Source organism: Stenella coeruleoalba (genome assembly GCF_951394435.1).
Source record: "Stenella coeruleoalba genome assembly, chromosome: 3".
Classification (NCBI taxonomy): Eukaryota; Metazoa; Chordata; class Mammalia; order Artiodactyla; family Delphinidae; genus Stenella; species Stenella coeruleoalba.
The window spans coordinates 125,296,935-125,314,670 of NC_137148.1; the positions used below are offsets into that span (position 1 = coordinate 125,296,935).

General features: G+C 41.5%; 2 protein-coding genes across 5 annotated transcripts in view; one reads left to right on the plus strand and one right to left on the minus strand.

The window, feature by feature from the left end:
* Nucleotides 1-3,882, minus strand: part of CSNK1A1 (casein kinase 1 alpha 1) — a 49,215-nt gene extending 45,333 nt beyond the window's left edge. Inside the window, exons 1-2 of one of the 3 annotated variants that reach the window (XM_079915729.1) lie at nucleotides 3,298-3,882; nucleotides 2,573-2,679 (exon numbers count right to left, since the gene is read on the minus strand). In XM_079915729.1, the coding sequence (XP_079771855.1) occupies nucleotides 2,573-2,679; nucleotides 3,298-3,420 (230 nt within the window). In that variant the 5' untranslated portion in view covers nucleotides 3,421-3,882. The remainder of the gene's footprint in view (nucleotides 1-2,572; nucleotides 2,680-3,297) is intronic. The other 2 variants (XM_079915730.1, XM_079915731.1) reach the window with 2 other exon arrangements.
* A 177-nt stretch (nucleotides 3,883-4,059) lies between these two features.
* ARHGEF37 (Rho guanine nucleotide exchange factor 37) overlaps nucleotides 4,060-17,736 on the plus strand; it is a 74,738-nt gene continuing 61,061 nt past the window's right edge. For both annotated transcript variants that reach the window (XM_079915725.1, XM_079915726.1), the window contains exon 1: nucleotides 4,060-4,236. In XM_079915725.1, coding sequence (XP_079771851.1) covers nucleotides 4,179-4,236 — 58 coding nt within the window. In that variant the 5' untranslated portion in view covers nucleotides 4,060-4,178. The remainder of the gene's footprint in view (nucleotides 4,237-17,736) is intronic.

Genomic DNA, 17,736 nt, shown 5'->3' on the forward strand with positions numbered 1-17,736 from the left:
CTTGTGTAAGTCCTTATCTTTTCCACTTCAGTGGACAAACAGTTCTCTCACACTGTACTTTAAAACCAATGATCCATTTTTTGTTTCTATGTACCTGGACTCTACTACTCCTAAAACAAATTTACTCTTTCCTCACCCTCATGCAATTACTACATTCTGCCTTAGAGACCACTCCCAGAAGCCACACTTTACTCTTGGATGCCCTCCCCAACCAGTTCACCAAGCTTTCTTCCTTAGAGCCAGATCCTGAAGTCCCATCTCCTCTCCCAGGAAGTCTTAACTTGAAAGTCAGGTTAACCTCTTTAGCTCCATCCAGTTTATAACTACCACAACACCCTCTGCACTCAACCTCTTAGAATTTTGCTCACAAGTCAATTTCATTTATTGATGTGTGTAATCAGTATATTGACTATTGCCCTTGTTGGTCTGTATCAGTGTTGTCCTTAAATAAAAGCTACCAAATAAAAGTGCATGTATTTAATTTGCGTTTAGCACTGAAAATGCCAGATGCCTACTGCCTTTTTTTTTTTTTTTTTTTTTGCGGTACGCGGGCCTCTCACTGTTGTGGCCTCTCCCATTGCGGAGCACAGGCTCGGGACGCGCAGGCTCAGCGGCCATGGCTCACGGGCCCAGCCGCTTCGCGGCATGTGGGATCTTCCCGGACCGGGGCACGAACCTGTGTCCCCTGCATCGGCAGGCAGACTCTCAACCACTGCGCCACCAGGGAAGCCCTTACTGCTTTTTTGAAAATGATTTCAAATACATTAAGTTCAACCTGATTTGTGAAATTTATAAAACCTCCCAACACAGATGAATCTCAAAAGCATTACGTTAAGTTAGAGAAGCCAGACACAAATGACCTCATACTGTATGATTGCAATTACATGTAATTCTAGGAAAAACTAGTGATGGAAAGCAAATCAGCGAGATCCAGGGTGGAGAGATGAAAGTAAATACAAAGGGAAAGGAATTTAAACATTTTAGGCGAATGCAATTGATATTTTTTATTTTGTGAAGAAAAACGCTAGATATTTTAATCAAGGTTTTCACTTTTCCACAATAACAAATTTATTTTCCTACACAGCAGGGTTTTGTTTTTTTTTAAAGGGATGAGAACCATTAAAAATCTCAAATCTGGATTATCTCAGATTTCACATTAATCTTTACCTCATAAGATAAACCTGGAATTTTCTTCCTAATAATTTATTTTGACTTTGAACCAATAGAAAATCGTATCACTCAATTTCTCCATTAAAAATGTCTATCAGCATTGGAAAATTTTTAAGGATAGTGTCACTCCGGTTGTTTCCACATCAGAATTAATGTATATAACCCAGTCATTAATTCAAGATTTGAGGAATAAAAGCTGGGATAGTAAAACACGCTACAGTAAATACCATTCCAGTTAATTCTCAACTACCTCCGTATCTTTTTGCAAATGTTATTTTTGAGTAATTGTTGGAAAATGGTTGAGTCTTAAACTATATTTTAGTCTCTACTCTGGAAAGAGGCTCTTTAATCTCAAAAATCAAACTATTCTAAAATCCTTTAAAGTTAACCATTTAAAAGAACCCAGTGTCTTCATCTGGTTATCTTTTATCCTGATTACTATTTGCCTTCACCAATATCACATCTCCAAAAAAAGGCCACAATTTCCCAGATGCGAGGAGCTACTGACCAAGTAACTCAACAGGTTAAAGTTACTTGTCAAACTGTGGTTACACGATTAAGTTTTCTTTTAATACAACTGAGTCAATTTCAACATAGCGCTGTTCAAACTGCCTTTGCCATTTCCCACAAAATTTAGTACACAGACTGAAATGTAGCAAACATTACCATCCTTTACAGACTTAATTAACACTTCTGGAAAGACTCTGAAAGATATTGCAGAGTAAATTTAATTTCACATCGCATCTGCTGCAGAGATCAGACTGTCATTATGGCATCTCCTTCCCTGAACCCCACCACTGTCTGCAGCTTTATTCTTGGCTTTTCAAAGGTTTAATCAACTCAGGGCTGCTAAAGAGGGTCTCAAGGAAGCATAACTTATGAACTCAAGCAAAGAAAAGGGCAGGAATATGCGGTTGAGTCACGTCGTTCCGCCATTTTCTAAGCGGAGGAGGAAGACATGTTGGAACAAAAACACAACAAAAGAGCAGCCATTTCCCAAGCCAGCTCCAATAGCAACCCGAACTGGCCCAGCCCGGTGACTTCGGCACCCTCAAATCCACTTCACCGGACAAACCCAAGAACAACTGAGGTGCAGACGGAAAGAAAACAGCAGGCAACCCTTCCGCGTTGGGATCAAAGATGAGCCGCATACTTTAACCGCAAATGAAAGCCTCGGGAAGAATGACGGAAGCTTTGCAGCAGAGTGTTACAAACTGAAATTCTAAACTAAGTTGGCAAACTAAAATTTACTCTGTGATTGTGGTGACTTACGCTTCACAGGAAACCCAGGTAACTCAAATACCAAGAGCCGGATTCAGCTGGCCCTATCACCTGCCTGTACACATCTTCCCCGTTTCCATACTTCCCTCAGAGGATCGCCTGTTTGCTTAAGGATTCTTACCGTATGTGGGGGATGCCAACCCCACCTTGAAGAATCTTATAGAGTTTGCTCTCGTACAGCAACTGGGGATGCCTGGCCTTCTGAGATTCTAGCTTCACTGCCACTTCCTGCAGGGGAAAGAGGGGATGATGGCATCAACATCCTTATGGATTCAATGTCATTTGGGAAAAGAGAGGGAAACACGAGCAAAGCTCCAACTCTCGACTAGAAGGTGGAAGTGAGAGGCTGGGAAAAGAAGGCTCTCTTTGTAATTATAAAACGAGGCAACCAGCCTCAAAGGCCTCTTCAGGGGGTAGTGACGAAAGCGGCACGTCCTCTAAAGTGCAGGAAAACGATTCATCCAGAAAACGTAATGAGAGGTTATGAAGAAACCAGGCGATCGGATGCTGTCCTAATGGGAACAAAAACGCCGGCAGAATTAAAAATATAGATAGAAAAACATGGGGATCACAGGAATAGGATTTTGCCGTCCTCACCTTAAACGACGGTTTTAAAAGTTCGATTAAGGTGTATTTTTAACAAGCTGGGAAACTTCCTAGTACACCCAACCTTTATCTTGGGTTCTTCCCTTTCAGGGAAAGAAAGCGGGGGTGGTTCCTAAGGCAGGAAAACTGGCTCCCTCTGGACTTCCCAGTGCGGCATGCGGTGGGAAAAGGCCCGAACAGTTCGCGGGAGGGGGGGAGGGCAGGCGCAGCGTAGTCGTGAACCCCACCCCAGGTGATTACCTCGCCGTTGGTGATGTTGATCGCCAGGTAAATGTCACCGAAGGAGCCAGACCCGATCTTCCGTACCAGTTTATATTTCCCTCCGACAATGAATTCGGCCTTGGAGCCGCTGCTGCTCGCCATCCTGAGAGACGAAGATGGAGGCTGGGGCTAAGCCCCGACACCTCTAAGGGGAGAACGGGAGACCTCTAGGGCTCGTCCACGGAGCAAGGCTCCGGAGGGCGGCAGGAAAACGCTGGCTCTTTTCTCGGCGTTACAGGGCCCAGAGTCGGCCAAGGAGAACCTAATCACCGCTGCTGTCAGGTTTCTTTCTGTCAGGCCGCAGATTGTTGAGGGGGTTCTCACGGTAACCAGGCTGGGCCACTTGCTTCTGGCGGCCGCCGCTGCCTCACTTTCGCGGCGACGTCGCGGGCTGGAAAAGGAGAGCGGTGAGTTAGGGCGGCGATACCGCTGCCACCACTGCCGCCGGCTCCCGCCCGGAGGGACCCCTGTCACTCCGCCGACGCCGCCATCTTGTTACTCCGGCTCCAGCCAACACAAAATGCCCCCAGTGCTCGGGAGCCGCTTCTTCACAGCGCAGAGCACTCTGGGAAAAGGATCGCGGGCGCTAGCCCCGGACGGTCGACAGCTAGAAGGGAGGGCGGGACCGGATCCGTGAGAGTCACGGCCCACGCTCCGAGCGTCACCCCGTCACCGCCCAACTGCGCACGCGTACTGCAACCCCGCTGACTGCGCAAGCGTGCCGTGGCGTCTCCTCATCCCCGCCCGGGGCTCATTTCCACTTCCGGTCGTTGGCTGTTCCACTGTGAACTACCTGTTAGTCACCTCAGACCCGCCTGGTTTCTGAAAGGCCACGCGGCCCCAGGTCTCGAGAACATGTTATGAAGGAGTCACCTTCATTTTCCGTGGAAGATGGATACGTCAGGGCTTGGGAGTTGGGTATTGACCTTTGCTCTTTGTTTGAGGTGGTTTTTAACCTTTTGGTCTTTACGGGGGCTACTCCCCCAACCGGCCCATTCCAGCTCAATTTCTCTTTTGAAAGAGGCTATCGCCTCTAGTGGAGAGAAAGAGAAAAGCAACCCTGTGCGGGCTGGGTTTATTCAGGGCTCCCTGTTTTAGCAGTCTAGTTGATTATTAGAGTTCTGCGCTCTACGGAGTGTTGGATTCCCTGTTTTTACAGGAGGGGGAAAAAGAGGGAAAGCTCTGTGTCTTTGTGTTGTTTACCCACTGATGATATTTGATTCCCAAAGGGAGAAAAAAAACATATTCGAGTAATGTTAATGGCCAGTATATGGTGAATAGAAAATAAGATTTACTGCCGTGAAAAAACTGCCCATATGAAAGTTATCCTCTTCCCCCCCGCCCCCCCGCAGAAGAAACCTTGAAGAATCCTATTTTGGTCGTGTTGAAAACTGCAGTGTTGACCCAAAAACATAGGGTAGAAATAACTTACAAAATGAAATTGACAATGTTTAAAACTTTACTAAATTGACAATGTTTAAAATTTTACTAAAAATTAGTCAACGAATCAAATCTTGAGCACATTTTGGTTTACAAAATTTGACCTGGGAAAATTGGGCTTGGTAGTAATGATGATCACAAAAGAAAGCTGTGTTGATGCTATCATCTGCAATATGAATCAAACCCTGATAAATGAGTGAATCAAAACCTCAGTTGTGAAAATTTAAGCAAAATCTATCCCAAATAAAATAATTTCATTAAAACCGGAAAAAATGTAGACTTAACTGCAAGTTTGAAAGCTGATGAAGTAGTTAGTAATGGGGTTCATCCTGGAAGATAACTGGAATTCCTACATGTTTCTGGCTTAAATATTTGTATTCATAAAGCGCTGACCTAAATGTCTTGAATTTGAAAACAGAGGGAAAAGACTCAGGGTTAGCATGAAGTTTTGAGGCACTACCAAAACCCAGGCCACCTGACTCCCAAATCAACACTGTTAGGCAGTCTCCTTTGGTGACTCTAAAGCATGTCTGGCCTACTTAAAATTCTCTGCTGTTAGAGTTTGGTCTTAAAAAAAAAAAAAAGTCAAGTTTAAGCATTTTGAAGTTTCCAAGTTTTCAGAGATAGCTACTGTTCTGCTGATTTTCCACCACAGCCATCCAAAATTTAATGGATTCCTCAGCTTAAGGAGTTCCCTATAAGGGGTGGGGTATACATTTAAATGGATGTTTTGTTGTTGTAGTGAGGATGCAGATGCTCAACTCGGGGTTGGGGGGTAATGGTGTGCATGGAGTGGACTAGATTAGGGATTCCCAGAGGTCTGCGTGGACGGGGCAAATCGAGTTTTCCATGAGATAACTAGAAAAGAGAAGTATAATGCGTTTTTTTCTTTAATTTATCTAATTTCAAATTACACGTTATTATGAGGTTTTATCTTCCTATATATGTGTTGTTGAAGTGCCCTTTTATAATATGGTCCTGATGGTAGATGGTTGTTTTGTTGATATCCTTGTTTGGCAAAACTAAAAGTTGATACTTTATGTCTGTCCTCCCCACCATTTTTTTTTTTTTTAACTTTTATAAGTTTTTGAAATGCCACAGTCTGGGACTCACTAATCTAAATCACTTTTAGAAGCCCTTTCAACTCTGAGAGTCTATGATTTTATGTGTATGTTTTGGTGTGTCTCCTCACTTGTTTCCTGCCTGCTGTAATCACTATTCCACCATTGACAATATCCAGCAAAATGTACTAAAATGCCAAATGAGTGGTAGTAGCCCTTTCAAATGTGATTTCAGTTGAAAATCTTAAGATTTAAATTTATCAGATTAAGAAGGGCAAAAGTTGGGTTTTCTAATGTAGAAAATGGGGATTTTAGGTGTTGGCTACGAATTCAGCCTTCTCCTTAAAATCATGTATTATTCGTGGTAACTTTCGGCCTCAGTAATTGAACCTGTTTTTGGTTACAAATCATTCTGGGTTTTTTGTTTGTTTGCTTGTTTTGGTTTGGTTTTTGGCCGTATCACACGGCCTGTGGGATCTTAGTTCCCCGACAAGGGATGGAACCTGCGTCCTCTTCAGTGAAAGCACACAGTCCCAACAACTGGACAGCAGGGAATTCCCCATTCTGTTGTTTTGAATCATCAGCAGCTTTACTGTAATGGAGGGAATCTTCTGCAATGTGCCAAAATGCAATTCCTGACTCCTGGATCAGCTGAATTCACCAAAAATATAATTTAAAGTATAGAATAAATATTTTAGACCTTGAGAAATTGAGATCATCTAGTTCAATAATCATATTTGGGGCTTCCGTGGTGGCACAGTGGTTGAGAGTCCGCCTGCCGATGCAGGGGACGTGGGTTCGTGCCCCGGTCCGGGAAGATCCCACATGCCGCAGAGCAGCTGGGCCCGTGAGCCATGGCCGCTGAGCCTGCGCATCCAGAGCCTGTGCTCCGCAACGGGAGAGGCCACAGCAGTGAGAGGCCCATGTACCGCAAAAAAAAAATCATATTTGTAAATGCTTTGCAATCTACACAGTGCTTTCACACATACCAGTTGGGCCTAGCTAGGACAAACTGTGGCTTGCCCAAGATCATACAGATCTTAGTGTCAAAGAAAGAATTAGAACCCCAACCTCTAACTAAAATAAAGAGAAAAAGGAAAGGGTAGAAGGTAAATTGGGACAGTCATGCCCCACTGATTACTTGTTTTCAAAGAGAGATCAAGATGAATTGAAATTTTTTTTTTTTTAAACCACAGTGCTTACCCAAGGAAAGGTCACTGGAAAGCAGAGTGTGTTTTAAGTAAAATGATAAGGACAAGCTTAAGAGGTATAGATAGGTGCAGTAAGGAAGAAAAGAAAATCACAAAGGTGGTCTGCCCATCTCTGGAGTTGTTTGGTACAAATAAGTAGAAAAATGGAATGACAGAGACTATGTTAAATGCTTTTTCACATGTTGTTTAACTGTTACTGTTATGCAGCTTTGTGCATGATCAGTATTAGATAAGCCAGTTAATGAAGTGATTGAAAACATGAGAACATCAGAAATGTCCTGTTGTATCAGAGTGATAATCCATTAAGTTTTTTTACTAGTCTTTGACAGTGACAGCTGTTTCTATGTTCCTTTCTTGTCTCAGTTCCTGTTCTCCCCCTCTGAGTTATTCACAAGGTTTTGTGAAAGTATATGGCTGCATCTACGATAGCAACTTCAAACACTTTTGAGACATTCTGAAAACATTTCTTACCTTTTATGGGGTCATTAACCATAAATTTATTTTGATTAATTTAATTCTTTGAACATATATATCTGTGCTTTTGAACCATATGCCTTCAAGATTCTAAAGTTGATAAGTTCCACATGTATGCTACCCAATGATCTTTTAATAGTCATTTACACATAAAATGTTGACTGCTCTTTTCCTTATAAAAGTGACAAGTATTCCTTTGAAAAATTTAGAAAGTTTGATAAATCAGAAAAAAAGGAAACAAAAATCTCTTAGAGATAATCACGAAATGTTAACAATTTGCTGTATATGTGTCCAGTCTTTTTTTTCTATGTGTATTCTCTGTGTGTTTGTGTGTATCTTGAGTGTATGTATACTTATCAGTACATATGTGTGCACACACATTTTTTTTTCATATATTTAATTTTATTTCTTAAAATTTGCAACAGGTTGGGGCTTCCCTGGTGGTGCAGTGGTTGAGAGTCCGCCTGCCGATGCAGGGGACGTGGGTTCGTGCCCCGGTCCGGGAAGATCCCACATGCTGCGGAGCGGCTAGGCCCACGAGCCATGGCCGCTGAGCCTGTGCATCCAGAGCCTGTGCTCCGCAACGAGAGAGGCCACAGCAGTGAGAGGCCCGCGTACCGCAAAAAAAAAAAAAAATTTGCAACAGGTTGTCATAGTGCACTTTCAGTTTTGAGATCTGTTTTTTCACTTAATGATTTGTTGGAGACATATTTCCATATAACTAAGTAATCTTCCAAAATATCATTTTTAGTATCTCTATATTAAATATGTATCATATTGACAGAACAACATTTAACCAATCCCAATGGAGTATTTTAGTTATTTCCAAACTTTTGCTAGTATAAACAATTTCAGGGAACATTCCTATAACTAAATCTTTGCCCACATCCAGAAATTAATTGGTTACGATATATTTTTAGAAATGCTAAGGTCTTAAAATCCCTTGTATCATAAACAACAACTGATTCTGTTTTGGTAGTTTGTGATGAACAAACCCATATTCATGAGCTATCCTATCTTCTCATTACGTAGATTTATCTTTACAAATTTAAATCTTTATCCTTTCATTCTGTCCTTGAAAGAGGTTGTTAGATTATCTTTACTGACCAGGCATTGTTGTAAAACCTAATAAACTTAATTAGAAGAGAGCTTTATTTGCAACTCCCCTATTCCCTTCCCCACCCATTTCAAAATCTCAAGTATTTTGTAAATCCGTGGTTTACAGGGGTGTGCTAATAAGATTAAAAATGTCCCTTTTATGGATACAGCTAACAGTTGCTAACATTTGTTGGCAATTGATGAAGCAATTGCATTCTTTAGATATGTAGATTCAGTTGAAGGAAGGGGGAAAATTAGTTTCCTGTAAGAGAGAATGGGGATCAAAGGACCCTCAAAACCAAGAACATAGTTACCTTAGTATGAAAAACAGAATAATCTCATATGTGCTCAAATCTCTCATATTTTGCACGAGCTCAAGTATTCCCATAGATATAAAAGTGTATTCTCACAAAAATAAATGTGTGGGGTCTTAGAGATGGGGAAGAATTCAAACTGTCACTGTTCCAAAACTGAGATTAACACAGACTTTACTACAGAAATATATATATATATATATTTTTTTGTGGTACGCGGGCCTCTCACTGTTGTGGCCTCTCCCGTTGCGGAGCACAGGCTCGGGACGCACAGGCTCAGCAGCAATGGCTCATGGGCCCAGCCGCTCCACGGCATGTGGGATCTTCCCGGACCGGGGCACGAACCTGTGTCCCCTGCATCGGCAGGTGGACTCTCAACCACTGAACCACCAGGGAAGCCCCAGAAATATTTTAAATGCTTGAGTTAGGCTTTTCACTGTACTTTGTTCAACGAGAATGCCTCCTTTGCCACCTATATATATATATAAATAAAATGTTGCCATCTTCATTTAGAGTAGCAGAGGACCTGGAAGTTTTACTAACTTAAAGCAAGAGCCCCTGGAAGCAATACTAAAGTAGTGGACACATTTTATTCTTAAAAAGTAGTTTGGGGTGGGAGAGGAGAAACCAGATGGAATATCCCTTTATTTGGGTATTTAAGAGCTAGGTTAAATGGTGTAAGGAAATGTATCCTGACCTAAGTATTCAGAAAAACTGAATTTTATTTGCGACTCTACCTTAAGCATTTTCTGAGGCTTCAATATTGTAATCTCCTAAAAGAGAAGTCAGATTCTAAAGCTTTTTATAGGTTTAAAAAATATTGTACTATATACTAAAGATGACTCCTGTATTTTGAAGTAGAAGGAAGACATTAACATGCTCTTTGCCTTTTATAGCTTCTTATAATTCAGATAATATGTAAAATTCTGATGAGCAGATCCTCACCCATTCTTAATACTTGTCAGGAAAATCAGATTCTCTTAACAATGAACCATAGCAATAGATAGATAGTTAGAAATTAGAAGACACTCCCAAATTAAAAGAGTTTGGGAAATATCTTCTTTTTAAAATATTTAAGAAAGGCTGTAATTCTCCCTGCAGGTGGGGGAGGGACCTCACTTAAATGACCTCTGTAGGTCCCTTTCAGTCTAAAAAAATCCTTGCTTAGATTCTCATACAGGCAAGCACAAAATGATTTTACTGTTCAGCACAGTCGTATTCCTGGCAAGGAATGAGATTCAACAGTGAAAATCAAGCAAAACTTGTTTCATATCCTCTTCTAATACTGCGTACACTAGCCCCACCACTCCCTCTCAGAGCTGCTTTGAAATAATGCCTGAGGTTTTAACTCATTTGTCTGCAATGAACATTCTGCAGTGTAATAATTAAACGCCAGAGAGATGTCCTGACAGGGAGGAAATTCAAATCATTGATGTTCCATGTACACATTGAAAACTTTACCAAGGCCAGGCCTTGAAAGGCACTATAAAAGTTGAAATGCCTAGGTTTCCCCTGTGTTCCCCACTTCACCCCCATTATCTTGTTCAGATCAGTCTGTGTGACCTAGAAATATTTAGATAATCAAATTATATTTTTTAATTTCTATTTTAATAACTCAAACTATTAATTCCTGGAAACGCACTATCATGCATGGTATTCGGGGATATTGGTGTAGGCTTTTATTTTTAATTTATTTATTTTTGGCTGTGTTGGGTCTTTGTTGCTGCGCACGGGCTTTCTCTAGTTGTGGCGAGCGGGGCCTACTCTTTGTTGTGCTGTGCGGGCTTCTCATTGTGGTGGCTTCTCTTGTGGAGCATGGGCTCTAGGCGCACAGGCTTCAGTAGTTGTGGCACGCAGGCTCAGTAGTTGTGGCTCATGGGCTCTAGAGCACGGGCTCAGTAGTTGTGGCACACGGGCTTCGTTGCCCCGCGGCATGTGGGATCTTCCTGGACCAGGGCTCAAACCCGTATCCCCTGCCTTGACAGGAGGATTCTTAACTACTGCGCCACCAGGGAAGTCCTGGGTAGGCTACTTTTTATTTGGAAGAATTTCATTAGTGTTTTGGAGTTCCTGCAGTTTGTCTGTCCCTTTGTTTTCTCAGCCTCTGTTCTCTTCCCCTGCATTGTTCATTAGCAAGGGCATGAAACCCTGCTCCCAATGACTCATTATTACTCACTAGAGTGATCTACTTTTCTTTGTGAGACTAAATTTTCTAGATGCTTGAGTTGCCATTCCTGAGGAGAACAGGTCCTAAGAACACATCCTATTAACTCTCATCTCTCCATGATAATGCTGGGAAGCACTGATGCTGATCACAGAAAATGGAATAGCTGCTCCATTTGATGCTGGCCAAGCCTAACACCACTGCAAAGACTTTCTGCAATGAGCAGAGCCCAGGGCCTGATTGGGGGAAAACACACACACACACACACACACACACACACACACAAAACAAACAAAAAAACTCTGGATTGTAAGCCCCTAATCCACAAAGCCAAAGATGTCAAATTATGCTTATAGAGCCCTTTACAGTTCATAAAGTAATTTCTCATTCACTAAATTGTGCCTTTCCTCACCTGTTTTAGAGATAGGTAAAGCATCTCTTATTATATTCATCTTGTGTGTGATGAAGCTGAAGCTCTGGAGAGGTGTGGTGACTTCTTGAGAACTCCCTAAGATCCATATCAGTGTTCTATAAAGTATGCCTGTTCACTCTCACAGTTAGCCTGTCCTCTCCAGACCCTGGTGCCTGCTCTAAATCTGGATAGGGAGTATTTTAGCAGTCACTACCTCAGTTGAAGTAGGGTTGATTTAAATCATCCCCCTCCAGCTGGTTTACCCAGCCCACCTGCAGCTCAATTGATCTCTCAATGTCAAAGTTACACAACTTGGTGCTCAAGCATGGTCTGGGTTCTGACTTCCAGCTGTGTCTGAACTCCCACACACTTTTGAGGGCTGACACCCATCTCCTCCATGTCTGAATCTCAAACCCTGTAGTCCCTGGCTCTACAGCTGTTCACAGATCCTGGCTACCTGACCTCAATTATTTACCTCCAGCCATCCCTCCTGGACAATGCTGCTTACTCTTGCCTCACCAGTGTTAATTACTTCTGCCTCTCCCCCTTTCAGATTCTAAAGCCAACTGACCTATTTAAATGTTACTTACCTATCAGACTTTCCAGACCCTCCTTACTTCCTGTTGGACCCTGAATCTGACCTAAACTCCTAAGACTGCTTATCTATGTTCTTCTAGTCTAGGCAAATGATAGCCCCTTCTAACCTATATGAAACATTTTCTTTTGTTGCTTAGAATTTCAAATTCTGTTGACCTTCTTAGCTTATGTTTTCTTGGCCCACACTGTCATCAATTACCATAGCTTCTGCTTAGTTGAAATAGGATATGTAAAAGCACCGTGTTTAAGCCATAAACCCCATACAAATGTACCCTGCTGCTGTAATTAGGCAATTCAAGCCAGAGGTGACTTTTTCTAACCTTTCTGGTGGAGGAAGACAGGCTGTCAGCTGAAATAGGAACTTAACAATTATTATCCCAAACCAAAAATAGGTGTATCGACTATTATACTACCGCAACTGATTTCTTTGTGTAGTTGATTCCTTTTGACAAGGTCACCACCATAGGCTTTTAAGATGTGTCATAGGAAACAGAAATAATATTCTAGGCTATTTTAAAGGCCTCAGACCCTTTTTTCTAATCAACCTGAAGATATTGAGTTTTCAGAGGGCATCTACTCTGATCAATTTTCCCATGCAGTGTTGTTCTTACTCACATTACCTATGTCAAAAAGAAAAAAAAAGATTTTGTGGGGAAAGTAATTTCATTGTTTTAAAGTTTTAGATAGGGTGACTGAGCCCCAGAGATCTTAGTTAACTTGCTCAAGTGCCCTAAATAAGTTAGGGGTGCATTTTGTACTTGAACTCAGATTTTTTTCTGACTCTAAAGAATCTGCTTTTTTATTTCTCCAGTCCATGCTTCTCAAAACTGTAAAACATTCTGGGAAGAAAACTGCTCATTTATTTCAAGATTAAGTGAAGATATATATAAAAGTCCACTTAACAGATCACGTAATATGCCACAGAAAGGTATGTTCAAGAACCCATGCCAGATTATGGTTTTCAATGATTATACAATGCTGCCATCTTGTGGATATGATCATTTGCTGTTGCATTAGCTGGCTTCTGTAGCCAAGCATCGTGCTGGGCCAGAATCACCTAGTTGGATCTGAACATTCAAATGTTAAATGCCCAGGAAAGAGTTGGAGTTGGGGAATTTAGAATAACATTTGAGGGGCTAAGCAAGTGTCAGGAGTTTGAGCAAACCTATTGTGCTTTCTGAACAAGATCAAGCATTGCATTATTTCTCATTAACAATACTTGAATGCTATGATATAAAGTCAGTGCATCTTATATTTACATGATGAGGGGATAAGGGAGAAAAGAAAACAAAGGTATGTCTTTTCCATATGGATAACCAGTTATTCCTGCATCACTGGTTGAAAACAATTTCCCTTTCTGCCAGTCTTAGTCAGTTCGGGATGCTATAACAAAATACCATAGATAGGCTGGGTATCTTAAAGAACAGAAATTTATTTTCTCACAGTTCTGGAGGCTGGAAGTCTGAGATCAGGGTTCCAGCAAGGTCAAGTTCTGGTAAAGGCCCTCTTCTGAGTTGCCAACTTCTCATGGCAGAAAGCAGTTACAGGTTATCAAGAGGAGTAAACATCACCCAAGGACTTTGTTTCCTCTCTGGGGAAAGAGTTAGTGTGTTTTCAATTGTATACAAGATGGTTGTATCATGGTAGGTGGAAGTATGACCTTGTTATTGTCTTTATTTGGAGACCAGGTATGGTTTAAGGAGATGCATATGCGTGCCAATTAAACAAGGGATGAACTTGTGATTATAAATTTTATGTGTCATCTCAGCTGGGCCATAATGCCCAAATGTTTGGTCAAACATTCTGGGTGTTTTTATGAAGGTATTTTTTGGATGAAATTAACATTTAAGTAGATGGACTTTGAGTAAAGCAAAATACCCTCCATAATATGGGTGGGCTTCATCTAGTCATTTGAAGGTCTTAATAAAACAAAGACTGACTTCTCCCAAGCAAGAGGGAATTCTAGCAGACAGCCTTTGGAACTCTTTGCAACTCTTCCCTGGATCTTAGCTTGCTGGCCTACCCTGCAGATTTTGAATTTACCAGCTTTCACAATCACATGAGCTAATTCCTTAAAATAAATCTCTCTGTCTCTCTTTCTCTCTCTCTCTCTCTCTCTCTGTCTGTCTCTCTCTCTCACACATACACACACACACATCCTGTTGGTTCTTTTTCTCTGGAAAACTCTAATACGCTCATTCACTTTATTCAGGTCACTGCTAAAATGTTCTCTCCTTAGAAACATTTTTCGTGACCAAATTATTTAAAATAGCCCCGTACACTCACCTGCTCACCATACCTAGTTACTTTTCAGCTCTTTACCCTACTTTATTTTCCTTCACAGCACTTACTAGTATCTAAAATTTTATATATATATATATATATATATATATATATATAACTCTTTTATTGACTTAATTCCTTCACTAGAACATTTGCTTAATGAGACAGGAACTTTCTTTGTCTTATTCACTAATGTATCCCCAGCTCAGTGCCTGCCTCAATAATAGCCGTTGAATGATTGAATGGAATATATGTATATATAATGTAGATTTACATATGTACATATTCAGCATATGGCTCTGAAACCTGCCTTTTTTCAGTTAACAATATATTATATCTATAACATGGACTTCTCCACATGTCTGTACCTTGAGATAAACCTTGTTCTTTTAATTGGTTGTGTAGTATTCCATGGTGTGGACATACTGGAATTTATTTAACTATCCCCTGCTGATAGTTTTTGAGCTGTTTCTATCCCTTCACTTTGATTTTTTAGAAGTCACAAACCACAGCAATATGCATGTATCTTTGTGCACTTGTGTGTAGATTTCTATAGGATAAATTAATAGAAGTGAAATTCCTGAGTCAAAAAGGTTTTGTCAACTCACACTCTTACTAATTGGTTATACCCTTGCCCACCCAATTGCTGATTTTTAAATACGTGGCAGTAAGACCTTGAGGCTATACTCCAGGGTGGTGAATGCATACTGCAGGAGAGGGAGTTTCCTTTTCTCACTAGACTTCTTTCTCATGCAGTTTCCAGGAAAGCATTGCTTTGACCTGACAAGAGGGTACATCCAACAAAAAACCAATGAATAAAAATCTGATATTCCAATAATTCAAACAATATTTGAAAAGGTACTGGTCAAATATTTCAACTGTAGTTTTACTTGGTGGTGTGAAATACACCAGTTGAAAGGAGTTGGTGGTGTGAAACACACCAGGTGAAACACAGCAGTTGAAGAAAGTTGTTCATAAGGAAGTTTAATAAAAGTCCAGCTCTCCTCCCAGCTTTATCTGACTGTTCTTTCTCAGTCTTTTTTGCTGGCTTCCTTTTCTCTGCCTGCCGCTTGGCTGTGTTCACCAGGTCTTTGTCCTTAGGCTTCTTCTTTTTATGTCTTTCCTGTTTTCCCAGGGTGATCTCATTCACTCTTACAGCTCCCTGTACAGTAGATATGTCAGTGATCCCCAAATCTATATTGCCAAGCCAAACTTCTGTCTCCCAGAACCTTACATCTATCTTCCCACTGGACACCCCTACTTGGATAAGCCACAGGGGTCAGCTAGTCCCAAACTGGTTGTATTACTTGTCCCCAGACCTTTCCTTCTCTAGGAGCTTTTTCTTTTTCTTTTTTTGTTTTTTTATAAATTTATTTATTTATTTATTTTTGGCTGCGTTGGGTCTTTGTTGCTGCACACGGGTGTTCTCTAGTTGCAGTGAACGGGGGCTACTCTTCGTTGCCGCGCGCGTGCTCATTGCAGTGGCTTCTTTTGTTGTCGAGCACAGGCTCTAGGCATGCAGGCTTCAGTAGTTGTGGCCTGCAGGCTCAGCAGTTGTGGCTCGTGGGCTGTAGAGTGCAAGCTCAATAGTTGTAGCGCACGGACTTAGTTGCTCCGTGGCATGTGGGATCTTCCCAGACCAGGGCTTGAACCCATGTCCCCTGCATTGGCAGGCGGATTCTTAACCACTGTGCCACCAGGGAAGTCCCCTAGGATGATTTTTCTTTAATGAAGGCTACCAGCATCCATCTAGTTACCCAAAACATAAATCTCAGAGTCAGCATAGGCCCTCCATCCTCACATCCTGTAGGTGTCCTCAAATTCTGTAGATATTTCTTTAGCATTTTACTCTTACCCTCCTGCCCTCTACTTCACTACTACTGCAGCCTTAATCTGAAGCCTATAATCTCTCCCCTGTCTGAAAAGTACAATTTTCTAACTGGTCTCTCACCCTCCAGCCTTATTTCCTTCTGGGATCCATTTTCCATTCTCTGGACAGATGATCTTTCTAAAATTCTAATAATATCATGCTATCCCCATTCCTCAGTGATTCCCTCATCGCCTACAGGTAAAGTATAAATTCCTTAGCGTGGCATACATGCCTTGCATGATCTGGAGCCTGTCTGTCACTGCACACTCCAATGTATATCATTCAGTCCAGTTACAATGAAGTGATTGCAGTCTCTGAAAAACACAGGGTAGTTGCATATTGTTATGCCTTTGCATGTAGTCCTTTCTACCTGGCGTAACTTTCTATGCCTATCTGCTTGGTAAAAATTCTCTTTAAAGACTCAGTAGGACGGGTTACATTATCTTTGGCTCCCCAAGCTCCCTGTAGAATTGCTCTCTTCCTCCTACAGCAGATACTGTTGGCTGCCTACCCAAGAATATTCCCCCTTATTTTTCCTCTTTCCCAGTAAGACTCCAATTTTGTCAAGGCTACATGACTATATGCTTCAGAAGGGAGCTGGCCCAATGTTGAATGTTCATTCATCTAAGCCAGTCAGTGATTGGTTTAGGTATGGTTAGATATGGACATGCTATTCTAGTCAATGATATAGAAGAAGTCTGCTGGACAGCTTTTTGGAGGGTTTGATCTCTTGAACAGACACACAGGCAGAGATGGTCTTTTCTTCTGATAGACATTATAGCTTCTGGATGAGCTGGATTTCTGGCACTAGAACCAAAGGGGTACTGACTAATACAAGGAGTACAGTAGAAGCAAAGTAAGTTCCCCTAAACTTGGCTAACAAATCATGATGGTAATGGGTTAAAGCCAATTACTAGAACTAAGGCACTTAATCAGTGATGGAGTTCCAGCAAAGTAGACTTAGAGGGACTCTCCTAAGCTTCATAGCCAAGGCTCCACATATTTCTACAGATTAAGAACAGGACTATTCCAGAGCTCAAGGCCGGATCTGTGTGGGGAGGTTGTGGTCTTGCGCACGGGATGAAAGAGCCAGAAAACCTGGAAGGGAGAGAGAACAGCTCTGTCCTTAGAAGGGTTATTATACATGCAAAGAGCCAGGAACCCACAGGGAAGCCTCTGGAAGCCAGGAAGGGAGAGAAACAAAAGAAGTATCAATACTAAGTGGTGTTTCTCAATACAAATTAGCAAACTGGCCCAGAGGTGGTATGACACACTGGAAGAAATGCAGGCTTTGGAGTCATACTGCTGAGGTTGCAGTCCTAGTTCTGCCACTTCTAGCAGCAAGGCCCCTGGCAAGTTTCTGAATCTCTCTAAATCTCAGGTTTCTCATTTGTAAAAAGAAGATGGTAATACTTTTCTTTTAGGGCTGACTAGCAGAGTATCTGGCTTACAATATGGGCTCAATAAAGCAGACACTCTTGATATAAAATTTTT